This window comes from Tauraco erythrolophus, chromosome 15 (genome assembly GCF_009769465.1).
Source record: "Tauraco erythrolophus isolate bTauEry1 chromosome 15, bTauEry1.pri, whole genome shotgun sequence".
NCBI lineage: Eukaryota > Metazoa > Chordata > Aves > Musophagiformes > Musophagidae > Tauraco > Tauraco erythrolophus.
The window spans coordinates 18,002,311-18,014,643 of NC_141479.1; the positions used below are offsets into that span (position 1 = coordinate 18,002,311).

General features: G+C 40.6%; 2 protein-coding genes across 2 annotated transcripts in view; one reads left to right on the forward strand and one right to left on the reverse strand.

Annotated features, from left to right (window-relative positions):
* The window catches only part of PLCG2 (phospholipase C gamma 2), a 61,364-nt gene extending 58,123 nt beyond the window's left edge, over window positions 1-3,241 (forward strand). The window contains exon 32 of the mRNA XM_086620684.1: window positions 489-3,241. Coding sequence (XP_086476810.1) covers window positions 489-531 — 43 coding nt within the window. The 3' untranslated portion in view covers window positions 532-3,241. The remainder of the gene's footprint in view (window positions 1-488) is intronic.
* A 4,710-nt stretch (window positions 3,242-7,951) lies between these two features.
* SDR42E1 (short chain dehydrogenase/reductase family 42E, member 1) lies at window positions 7,952-10,481 on the reverse strand. Its single transcript, XM_009988721.2, has 2 exons — window positions 10,408-10,481; window positions 7,952-9,059 (listed from the first exon to the last, which is right to left on the reverse strand). Exons 1-2 carry the CDS (start codon window positions 10,473-10,475, stop codon window positions 7,952-7,954), a joined length of 1,176 nt encoding a protein of 391 aa, XP_009987023.2. The 5' UTR covers window positions 10,476-10,481.
* Window positions 10,482-12,333: the final 1,852 nt, after the last annotated feature.

The following is a 12,333-nucleotide window of genomic DNA, read 5'->3' on the forward strand; positions in this document are numbered from 1 at the left end:
AGCCAAATAAATAAAGTGCCTCACTCCTTCTACACTGCCAAAGTTATGTCCCTGGAAATGTCGTTAGCATATTAGATATGTGGGAACAGAAGATGCTTCCAGACACACAAAAGATAAAACCAGTATTGAGTTGTAACAGCTTAGAATGGTCAGTTACCTGTCAGTACATCATGCAAAGCTTAGGGGAAGGATCTTTCTCTTTTGCTGTCCCTTTGGGGCTGGGTGTGAGGGACACAGACAGAGGCTTCATGTACCAGGAGGAGATCTTGAGTAGATCTCTAGATGGGATGGGAAGAAGACTTTTCTTTAAATATTGTTACACGTTTTTATGAATCACTAGTCTACTCCCATTTATTAAAGAAAAAAATGGCAATGCTTGTTGCTGATACATTACTCGCTGTTTGTATCTAAGTAAATCGAACTTGGTAGACTGTTTCCTCTGAGAAATTCCTAGTAGACTTGACTTTTTCCTTTTCTTTTCCCTTAAGATTAAAGGAGAAGAAAGTCAGTAACAGCAAATTCTACTCTTAAAGCAATCATTCTTTGATGCGTGCTTGATGGTGCAATTCAGGAAGAGATATGTATTTTTCCTGGTCATCCTACTCAATGATGGTCTCATCAGGCTGAATGACTGGAAGAAGAAGAGGAGGAGGAAAGATGGGTTTCCTTAATAATTTCTTGTTACAAGAAAAACTGTTTTAATTCTTAATAATTTATATTCTGCACAAAGCGTACCCTCGGTGCAGGCCAGACCTTCCGTGTAGTCAAGATTTTGAAAATTCGAGGGCATGTAGTTGGGTCGACCTCACTTCTTATTATCAATACCTGAAGTACAAGTATAAATCATGGACTGTATTTGTGTATGCAGGCTATAGATAAGACATTCACAACAATTTGCATGCATGGAATCACACCACTTTAACAACCTGGCTCCTTAAGATTAACTGGTAGTGAGTTTTTAATTTATTAAATGCTATAAAAGCACTTCTACACCAGCATTGTCACATCAGGTATGTTGCAGTGCCCAAGGCAGCAGATTGTACTTGTGATACTCTATAAAATATTTTGGGCAGCGGATAGCTTGTACCTTATTGTCTCTTGTTAAAAGTTGTCTGTTATATTTTTGAAAACTAGATAATAATGTTAATTTGTTGAAACCAAATATCCTCTGCCACTGTAGTTGTGTTGTTCCTGTTGAACTCTCTGTAAAGGTTTAAGAGAGGAATGATGTGTGAACCTGTATTCATAGCCCCTGTGAACCTATGCTCACAACCTGAAGGCACTGGAAGGAAAAGTTTTAAGATATGCAGTAGGAAATATGTTTGTTTGCAGAAAGGAAAGATATTTCAGATTCTGAAAAACATTTACTTTGGTATAGTATCATTTTGCAAATCTTTTCAGCTGCTAATGTGCTTAGAAATGAATTTTTTTAATGAACTGTCCATTTTTAATCTTGCAATCCTACTTAGACGAGTGTCAAATGATAGTTGTAAATGTAGACCATTTTCCCAAAATGTATCTAATCCAAGAATGATAGTGTGCATAAATAGAGGTACATCATTCTTACAGCTTTACTCAAATGAAGAACATGGAGCTACAGATGAGAAAACTTGTTAGATTAGCAAGTGTGTTTTCCTCCCAGAGCAGAACCAAAGTTCTTCAATGGCCTATTTAACGCCAGTTGTCATAATTTGTGTATGTTTTGGTTCTTTGTGCTGGTGCTATGTTATTACTATCAAATTCCTAGTTGCTTTATCTCTACGTGAGTGGAGTTTTGCTATCTGTATGCTTGACTTTAACTTTCAAATGTGTGCAGAGGAGTTAAGTTTTTCTGTTTAAGTGTCTGCCTGAGGCATAAAATGCTGCATCTATAGTGCTGTATTTCTGATCACAGAAAACTTGGATGGATTTGAGATTCATGGCCTGATGAAGCTGCCTCAGCAATTTCGGTTTCTCTTGCTCCCCACGCTATGACTTCTGTTGTTTCGAGAGGCACTTAATTGATGCCATTGTGCATTCACAGATGATGGTTTGAGGAACCCCCTTGAGGTTTTAGTTATTCTGTAAAGACAGTCTTGTCTCGAAGATGAAAGTGCTATAATAATGTGTCCCACAATGGGGTGGCTTCTGTAAATTTTTTATTATGAAGAAATTAATTACTAATCACTCAACTGAAAAAAAGAAGAGAGCAAAGTTAAAGGCAGTTCTTGACTTCCTTCTGCCTGAAATCTCTGCGGTACCCAGTTGTGATTGACCTGTTCAAGGATTAGATGGGGTGCAGACCCCCCTCAAACAAAGAAGAAGCCACATCAGCTGTGGATTTGGGAGGTGGAGCTGTAACCTAGACTGCTGTATAAAGCTGGGCTTTTCTGCAGTATCCAGGTGTAATGGGATGATCCAGTTGCTGTTCCTCAAGGTGGTGGGGACCTTCAGTGTGCATGCATTTTGTAGCATGTTCCAGGACTTGCTTAGTTTGTTATCATCAGTCCCTGTGCTATATATTTCATTCAACAGCCTCCATGATTCCCATTTAATGTTGTGAGAAGACTGTGTTATCAGTGTTGATCAGACAAGGTGGCTCCAAGCCTTGTCTGGAAGGTCCTGATGTTGCTACAGGTGGGACCAGATTTATAGGCAGCTGAGTACCAGCTAGGTTTGGACTGATCACAAAAAATAGGAGACTACAAGATTCTAGGGCTTAGGGAGATCAAACCCTAGAGGTCAAGGCTGTTGTTGTGGTGGGTTTTTTGTTTTGTTTTGTGGGATTTTTTTTTTAAGCTCTGTTCCAGAGCAGACATAACCAAATTGTCCATTTGTCCTGGCTTCTTTCGTTGATATGTGTATTCCTGACACAGGACAGCTATTGTGTGATGAACACCGGAGTTCCTTCTGCTGCTGCTGTGCAAATATTTAGCACATTCTGCGTGCATACGTCATGTCAAAAGTTGTAAGAGGCACTCCCTCAGTATTTATGAAAATGCATTTCATTTTACAGTAAGACTGTTCCCTAGAGTATAATGTTACACTGTATTCAGAAGGAAAAATACTCCATTGACTGTGTTGACTTGCAACTGATGGGCAAGGCTGTGTACTAACTCTTCTCTTGTTTCTTGCATTCTGTGTTTCAACTCCAAAACCTCACCTCTCAATTCTTTGTCAGGGCAGACTCTGTAGCAACTTTTTCACAGTTGCAGCTGTTTTAATATGAAAGTAGGTTTGAATGTGCGTGCTAATTTTATAATCTAGGAGGAAAAACATTTATAAATTTTTTGAATTAACAATCTCTGATAAATTGTTATATTCTTATAGAAACTGTTTTAAGTTCTTAACTTATTTTTAATAAATAATTTTTGATATCTCAGCAGTGATGCAAATGATGCCAGATGCTTCTTTGCTTAAGCATTGCTCATGGAATAGCATGATTTTTTTCCAGTCATTTGAGGCAGTATGAGTGAGTTCTTACTGAACAGTGGTCTGCTGGTGTGTTGTGGTGTGTTCTGCCAGAGGTTGGAGGAAGGGCATTTCTGTGTTTTTAAGATGAACTGACTTATTGATTGTTTCCATAGACATGGTTATTGTTGCACTTCCATCTGGCTGCAAACGAGCAGGGCAGAAGGAAAAAGTCAAAGATCATGTTTGACTGGCAACTCCTAACTGACCTTTTTCCATGATAGGTAAATGTAAACTTCAGTCCTAGTGAGCATCAGATTCGGATCAACTCAAACAAAGTCTGAACAAGGCAAAGATGGGTTTGTAGTAATTTGGAAGCACAGTAGTCTTGATGGTCACCATAAACTTATGTCAGCATTATTTCTGCTGGTAAGGTCACCTTAATTGCATGGGCAGAAGTGCTGCTGGGTGAATGTGCGCTGTCTTTGTTGTGATTTTTTTCATTGTTGGGAATCTTGGAAACACAATTTTTCTCAGTCTTTTGATAAAAATTATATGCATATTTAGCAGGAATCAATATGAAGTATCTGCAGCCTGGGCCTTCTAGGAGATCATTACATGAGCCAAATGGTCTTTATCACCTTTTAATTTGTGAATACTGGTATGCATGAGTTCTGAAGTCCACAAAATTGTTTCATTCAGATGTTTTGTTGCCTATATTCTCACTTCTTCCACCCCAATGCATCTGTAAGTTTCTCTGTTGGAAACATTTTTTAGTTTTGCAGTTCTCAAACTAACCTTCTAGGTGGTGAGATGGCATTAACTATGTACCAAAGGTTATCTTTGAATTCTTCCAACTAATTGTAAAAATCTGAATGCGGTGTGGAAGCTGAAGCATAGCTGTGGCATTCTGGTATAGTCTTGTGTCAGCATTTCCAAGTGCAGTCCAACTGGTTAACTTTGTTCCAGACTGAAATTCTATTTATATCATTAGAAACACAAGTTTTCATTATTATATAATGAAAATTAACCTTCAGAATCAGTTGGGAGCCAAATTTATCTTCTCATCCGTAACAGTATTTATAAACATGCCCAGCTATTAGTTTTAAAAGAATTTAAAGTGAGTTTCATTCATTGCTGATCTACATTCTTAGGGGTTGCTCCATCAAAACAGGGAATTGTGAGCTTGGCTAAAATACAGCAGAAGTAGTTCTCTTAACACTCGTGAGCTCCTGAATTGCCATTTCATCCCCAGATCTTTTACAATATGTGTAAATTATTAGTGTTCAGGACACTTTTTTGTGAAGATCACATCACATATTATTAAATGTGCCACTATACTGTTGAAAATATGTGGAAATTAGTAATAAATAGCGATGAAGGAAAATTTTGGTTGGGTCACTTAGGAGAAGACACTGTAAAAACCTGGCCTGCTTTAAGGATGATTGATATTTAACCTTCTCAAATAAATGTATTTATATATGTATTAGAAGTGCAAGTTGTTCGTGTATGTCTGGCAGAGTTGTACCTCAACATGCTATGTGTGTGAGGTTAAGCAGCTGACCAAGCATTCTTAACTGTTCACTTAAAACATCAGCATCGTTCTTTGTAGTGAGGCACCTAGCAATTGTTAAATAATTTTGAGGACTAGGAAAAATTGAAGCTGTGCTATATTTTCAGTTCTGCTTTTTCAATTTTTAGATGCATTTCTGGTAGTTCATTTCCAGGAAAGCAGGTAATAGATTAAAATTTGGAAACAGACGCCACACTTGAATGAATTACCTTAATTTACTCACCTATTTATGCAAGAGTAGTAATGACAAATAAAAAACAGGAAGGAGGAGAGAGAATTCTCATCATAAAGTACTTTAAAATAGAGCAGCTCTGACTGACTTTATACATACTTAATTTTCAAGCAATCTTGAAAGCATCTCCTTAAGCCACAGATTTCCTGTTTTCATTCTGGGAAGAGGAGAGTATCCTTCACCTCTTCTGTAGTTGTTTTTTGATTTGTTTTGGTTTGGTTTTTACTTAGATGGAGCTGGATGACAGGGAATTAATGAACATACTGACACGGTGTTGATGTGGTCTGGGCTAGCAATTGCCAAGCCCTGCCTGTTTCTCCTGTCAAGTACCTGATTTAGTACCCTGTGCTCAAGCAGAAGTCATGGGCCGTTAAGACAAAATAATGCCTCCTAGTCTCTTATCAGTGAGAAGTTCTGTCCTTGACTTCAGACAAATGGAAAGGTTCATGTGTTGAGCTCAGCTTCTGCAGGAGTTTTGGTATTTGTGGGGGTTTTTTTTTTGCCTTCTCAGGAGCTTCCTTTTCTGTTGTACCTAAAAAGCTATCCAGGGCTTTAACCTCAGCCAGTACCAACAGAGTGGATTTAGGCTTCATGAGTTTAAGACCCTTTCATAGATTTTTCCACCAACCTCACCATTGAGATAATTATGAGTAGCTGAGTTTTGCTCATAAAAAGATCACAAATAGCAGAAGAAATTCCTCTGGGGCACAGGAGTTATGTTCTGTATCTTCAAAAGATCTTTTTACAATTCTTAGCATGAAATACTGATGCTATGGTTCTGTGCAACAGGCTTGTGCAATTTCTTGTACATTTTGGTTTTGTCTATTGGTTCTGCTGGCATTAAAATTCCTTAATCTATTTCTGATAACAGTCTGTCAAAAACAGAGGAATTAAAGGGGAAAGTAACCAAGTGGTTTTCACTTGAAAAACAGGGCCTGTTTGAAAGAGAACAGTGGTCCAAAGCTTTCATAAGGTCATGACTATCTTCTTTCTGTTTTATTAAAAAGAAAGTTTCTTCTTTCTGCAGACTATGATGATGTATATTAATGGCTTCTGGAAACTGGCCCTCTTGCCATCAGCACTCTGTCAGAGGCACATAAGCTCTTTATAAAGGAGCTACACAAACATCTCAGCCCCAGGCCCCCTTAATTTATTTCCTATTCTAGGAGGAAAAAAAAAAAAAAAAAAAAGTTGAGTTCTCTCTTGAGCTGTCCCTCAAGCTAAGCAGTAAATCTAGTTTCTTTCATGGTGTACATACTGGTAGGTGAGTGAAGGAGAGAAGCCAGATCTCAAGCAAAATGAAACATCTCATCATCAATAGTGATTTTTTTTTTTCAAAAGGTAAACTTGTAAGGAAGAGAACTCAACATTCCAAAAAATAATGCTGTTTTCAGTCAGCATTAACTACAAAAATCTCCATCTTCTAAACTCAGGCAGCAGTGGAATTTTAGCTTGGTTTCTCTATTCAGGCATTTTTGTTTTCTGAGAATCCTTTAACAACGCAGTAGAACCACTGTCTGTCTCTTCCCCATTAAAATCGCAGTAGAGTTTAACAGAACTGAAGCAACTGGACTTACACAAAATTAATTTAAGATCAGTGTAGTTTCAGCTATTAAAATGGAAAGGCTAAAGTTGAAAGAGAAGTGTGAACTTCTTGAAGGACTGTCCTTTTGTCAGGAAGTACTGAAACTGTGATGCTGATGGGTTAAGGAAAAACAACTTTGTGATTTAGCGTTTTGATGCAAAGTTTCTCAGTATTTCTTCCTGTATTAAGCTAACAGAGATGAGAGAGTTGCTAGAGACAGTAGTGACCTGTACTTAAAAACTTATGGAGTTCTTAAAACTCCACAAAATTATGGGTTGCATTGTATCAAATGTTCATCATCTTGCTACAAAGGTGAAATTCTATTCAAATGGTGTCAGGTGTTAAAGAAATATTATTAAAGGTTAAAAATGTTTTATGAACAGTGGAATGTGAATTTAACCACTTACCAAATGTCTTTGATGGATTATCTGTTTAACCATTCAATAACACTGGGAAAAATCATAGCTGTTATTTATGAATGCACTTTAGCTAGCTCATTCATTTTAAACAGGCATATTTTATTGTTAGAAAAATCTACAAATCTGTGCTGCTTCAAGCACTTTGCTATAACTTAGATTAACCATTGTGCATTTTCCAGAAATGTCATTAGATATCACAGTTAACTCAGAAAAGCATACCAGAATGTATTAATTAAAAAAAAACCCAACACTTATTTATTGTCTAGCAGTTTATCAGTTAATCTTGGTTAGGCATATATACATCCAAGCCAGAAAGCAGAATTTAATTTTGGAATGTGATCAAAGAATAAGCTTACTCTCCTCTGGATCATGTGGCACAAACTTTTTAGGAATAAAGGGCAGGGATCAAGAGTATAATCCCATCAGGGAGGAAAAAGGGTCAGTCTAAGGACATTTGTTCCATTCACTGTAGTGTGCTGTTGTACCTGAAAATAAAATGCTGTTTGCAGTAATACTGAGCTTCATCTTGTTAGTGATATGATCGGTTTTACTCTGAAGAGGAAACATGTATAAAAATTAACCTTTTTACTCAGTGTTTCTGTTCCTCAGGGATAAAACTGTTGAAGATATTTACCTGTGTGACACAAATGTGTATCTTCTTGGTGGGTTTTTTTTTGTTACCTGTCTGTTAAAACCAAGAGTCCTCAGACAACATAACCAAATTCTGTCCTCCATACTCAGGGTTTCATCTTTCAGAGTGAAAATGCAACTGCAGATGGAAACCATGAGACCACCACAGCAACCAGCAGCAAGAGCAGTCCTCCGTCCCTCGCCAGATCCCTGACGGTGTACCTTCTCGGCTTTGGTCCGCATCCCCGAGATCTAAACCACTCAACCACTTCATTCAGGCTGTACTGCTGAGGCTCATACCCCAACTCTTTTCTGGCCTTCTCCACGCTAAAATAATGCGTGACGCCAGTTTTGTAAACCTCTGTGCGAGTGAGGAGAGGCTGAAAGTTATAAACGTGACCTACAAGAAAGTGAACTATTTCAGTAAGAAATGCAAAAAAATAGACAAGGGAGAGAGGAAGGCGACAGGTGGGGAACTTGTAACCCAAACCTTCCACTAATGGTCGGAAAAATTCAAAGTTATTTACAGGCCTGCCATCTGAAATAAAATAGGCTTGGCCTGCAGCTACGTGCTTTTTGTTGGCTTTCAGGGCCTCAGAGGCAAGGATATGAGCCTGAACTAGGTTGTCTACGTGTACAAATTCTACTAAACTAAGAGGATCTCCATATACAAATTTAAACAGCCCCCTTTCAATGTAACTAACGATTCTTGGAAGATGTCTTTGTTCTCCAGGCCCATAGATGCCTGCTGGTCGGAGAGCACAAGTTCTTAATACGCCTTTCCCATTTCCAAGCTCAGCACCATTTGCTGCCAGCACCTTCATTTCAGCTAAAGATTTGGTCCGGGAGTAATGATCTGGATGAAGGTGAAGAGGTAGGTAAGGCAGAGATTCGTCCCCATTTTCTATAATCTGGCCTCCAAATATCACGTTGTATGTACTTGTATAAACCAGACTCGACACTCCTGTGCTTTTGCAGGCTTGGATGACATTTTCTGTTCCTTTCACATTAACATCTTCAATAAGTTTTCGGTTCAGCTGCTCCCTGCCAGACATTCCATAGGAAGCGATATGGAATACGCAGATTACATCTCTAAGAGCCTCTTCCACTTCAGACAGGCAACAGACATCCCCTTGCATGAACTTTATTCCCTCTGGCAGGGTTTGAAGTGGCTTCACGACATCAAAGAGAATCACATCAACTCCCTTTTGGTATATGGCACAACCTAAACTAAAAGATGACAGAAGCCGTATGTTAGTGTACATAGCATGATGATGCATGAAACATTTCACCTGGAGGTAAGACAAGACTATTAATTGTTTTAATACTGATTTTTTTTTTCTCCCCTTTTTTTTCTGTTGGGAATCTTCTACATATTCAGCCATCTACTATGGGCAAGATTCAGCTGTGATACTTTAGGTACTAAACTAATTTCTTAGGCTCCATCAATACTTTGCAGGAAAAAAAATGGGGAAAAAGAGGCAGAACTGCTGTAAAGGAAAATTCAGAATAGGAATAACTGAAGGGCTTTCAGCAGCCTTCTGGAAGAAAACAGCTATTTCTCTGCCTCTGTCCCCTATGGATCAGATGTAAACCTGTAGCCAAGTATTTTTTAAAAAAATAAAAATCTTACTGGTTTTATCTTGCTGCTTTTGTGCCACCCAGTTCTGTCAGGACAAAAGCTTGGTCTTTGCCATTTGAAATTTAGGGAGAAGAGGAATGAGTGAGGTGCTTCTAAGCTGAATACTTTGTCACATGCCTACATTTTACTCCAAGTCACAGATATAAACACAGGTGTTGACACAAAGTATAAATCTGGTACTCCTCTCCCCGCTTCCTTATAACTTATATTTCTGTAGTGCTTAAAGGGGGAAGATGGTGGAGCCAAAAAACAAGCAGAAGTCAGACCAGGTCTCTTCTGAGATTCCCCTCCCTCCCCCCTTGAAATTTACTTTTTGATCATGACTGTAATCTCTGTCACCTGTGTAAGCAGTTATAACTCTGAAGGTACTCTAGAAGATAGTCTAGGGCTCAAAACAGGACTTTTTTCTTTACATGGTAGCCTGTAGAGCCATCTACAGCAAGAAGAAATGGATTTCACTGAAATAGGTACCTTATTGACAACTCTAATCCTGAAATATCACTGTCCATAAAAATATTCTTGAGAGTAGAGAGCAGCTGGAGTATTTAATCTACATAGCTAAGCACGTGTGTAGGTATTAGCAGACCATGGCTTACTGTCAAAAGAAAGATCTGCATACAAGTATAGCCTTGCTTTTGACAGTAGGCTGAAAGATTGATGATCTGAATCCCCGATACCAAGGTGACCAGGTAAACGTCTGCAAAGCCAGCTGATGCTTGACATTTGGAAGCACAGTGAGATATTTGCTTAAGGCATTTAGAAACAGAATAACACGTTTGTTTAAAAATGAGATTCAAGATGAATGGGAAGATGGGGTGAACTGGATCAGGCATCTCAGGCCCACAGTTTCGTCTTTTACAGATGGATTTTTATTGCCTTACCAGCAGCAATCTATTACATTTATTCTCGTATGTAATAACTATTTAATGCACTAACCGGAAGCCAAAATAACCACCTCCTCCAGTAATGAGGACTGTTTCCTTTGCAGTATTTTCTGGTTCCATCCTCTTTCCTTTCGCAGTATTTAAGGAAACTGACCTATAAAACACACTGTAAAAATGCACATTAAAACCAGTTTCAGTTTTCATACCACTACACATTCAGTTATTCACAGATCTAGTTCCCGTTTTAATTGAAGCCCCTTAGTTCTCCATCTGCTGGGTGAGGCAGAGCCACGTTCTGTCCCGGTATTCCTCCAAAGGGATGACACAGTCAGAGAAAAGATGACTGCTATGAAAAAACCCCAAATCTATCACTGCCTTGTGAAAAGCGAGGAAAGTCTTCCTTAACCTCCTTCCCCAGGCCTTGTTCCGCAGCTCCTCCGCGGAGCAGCGCGGCCGGGATCGGGCCCCTCGGCGCGGCCGCAGCCCTCTCGGAAATGGCCCGCAGGGGGCTCAGGCTGCGCGGAGGAGCCTCGGCGGCCGGGAAGGGGGTCGGGGACCGGCCCGGCCGAGGCCCGAGGGCTCGGCCCGTACCTGCTCTGCCGACCGCCGCCTTCCCGGAGCGCCGCGCTGCGGCCGCGGGGCCTCACGGGAAATGGAGGGCGGCGGCGGGCGGGGAGCGCGGGCTGGCCGGAGTCGCGCGGTAGATACTGAATATTCCCGGTGAGTTTTCCCAGCCGGTTCGCTGGAGTTTGCCGCGTTGTGTCAGTTGTGTGGGCCGGGAGATGCTGCTTTCCCCCTTCCCTTCCGCGGTGACACGCGACCGGCGCTCGGCTCACCGCTTGAGGCGCTTTAAAATGGTGAATCTCCTGTTGTCTTTGGAATCTGAGCCCTCTCGGGCTGTATCGCCTCGCGATGTTTGTGTTTGCCCCTTTGTGTGTGCCCGCCAGTACCAGCCCCGGAGGTGCGAGGCTCTGCGGAGATCTGGGATGTGCGAGAGAGGGTCCCTGTGGCTGAAGAGCCCTTCAGGCTCTGGTGTTTGGCAGACGGGGCGGTTTCTGGCCGCTGCGGAACACGCTGGTGTGAAGGTGTCGCAGCTGCCTTCGAGTAATCCACCGTGTCTGGCAGAGCTGTGCCCACGCAGCGGCTCCGGGCCGGAAACGTGGCTGTCCCGCATCCCGGTGCATCTGTCGGAAGCCCGTACGGCGTAACACGCTCACGGAATTCTGCTGCGCCTATTGCAGAGGATGAGATGCTTTTGGCAGTGGGAAAAGAACGCACAGTGCTGACGGACCACAGCGGAATTGCTCCCGAGTTAAGCGTCGGCAACCCACTGCAAGCTGTCTGCAAGAGAGTTCCGTAATGGCAAAACAAAGAAGAATTTCGCTACCAAACTCTGTTTTGTCGTGTTTTCCTCTTTGCAGAAGTGTGAGTCACTCGGGGAGTGTTAGAAAGAGCTCAAAAAGTGGATTCAGTGTCAAAACTACTCAAAAAATGCAAGTCTCTGTTTTGCAAAACCTTGACAGAAGTAGCAGCAGTATGCTGTGTTTTTATTTTGATTGACGGCTGACGAGTTAAAGCTGAGCAGATTCTAAAAAGAATTCTATGAGCATGAAAGATTTTTTTAGCAATAATTTCTTACTGGTGAACCTCTATGACTCTAAAATAGCAATTTCAAGCGTGGAGCTTGTAATGTACAACCTGACTATGCAGAGATGCTGCATCTCAGTAGGTGTGCAGAGTGTCTGTTTTGGAGGGCATCCTTCAATCGTAGCTAATTTCCCTGTCTGCAGAAGAGTGGGTTTGAGGCAGCCTTAAAGCGTCCCTTAAAATGCAGATGTATAATCAACGGTGTGTTCACAGAGGTATGAGAATTCTAGCTCATAAGCAGAAAAATCACTTATATATCCCTAAACACTAAATATAAGAATTCTGTAATGCTGCATATGCCTTCTGGATTTATGTGTAATACCTTAATCTA

Coding starts and splice junctions, on each gene's coding strand:
- SDR42E1 (XM_009988721.2), bottom strand. CDS start 10,475: ATGGAACCAGAAAATACTGCAAAGGAAACAGTCCTCATTACTGGAGGA. Junction 9,060..10,407: donor GGTGGTTATTTTGGCTTCCG/GTTAGTGCATTA, acceptor GTCATCTTTTAG/TTTAGGTTGTGCCATATACC.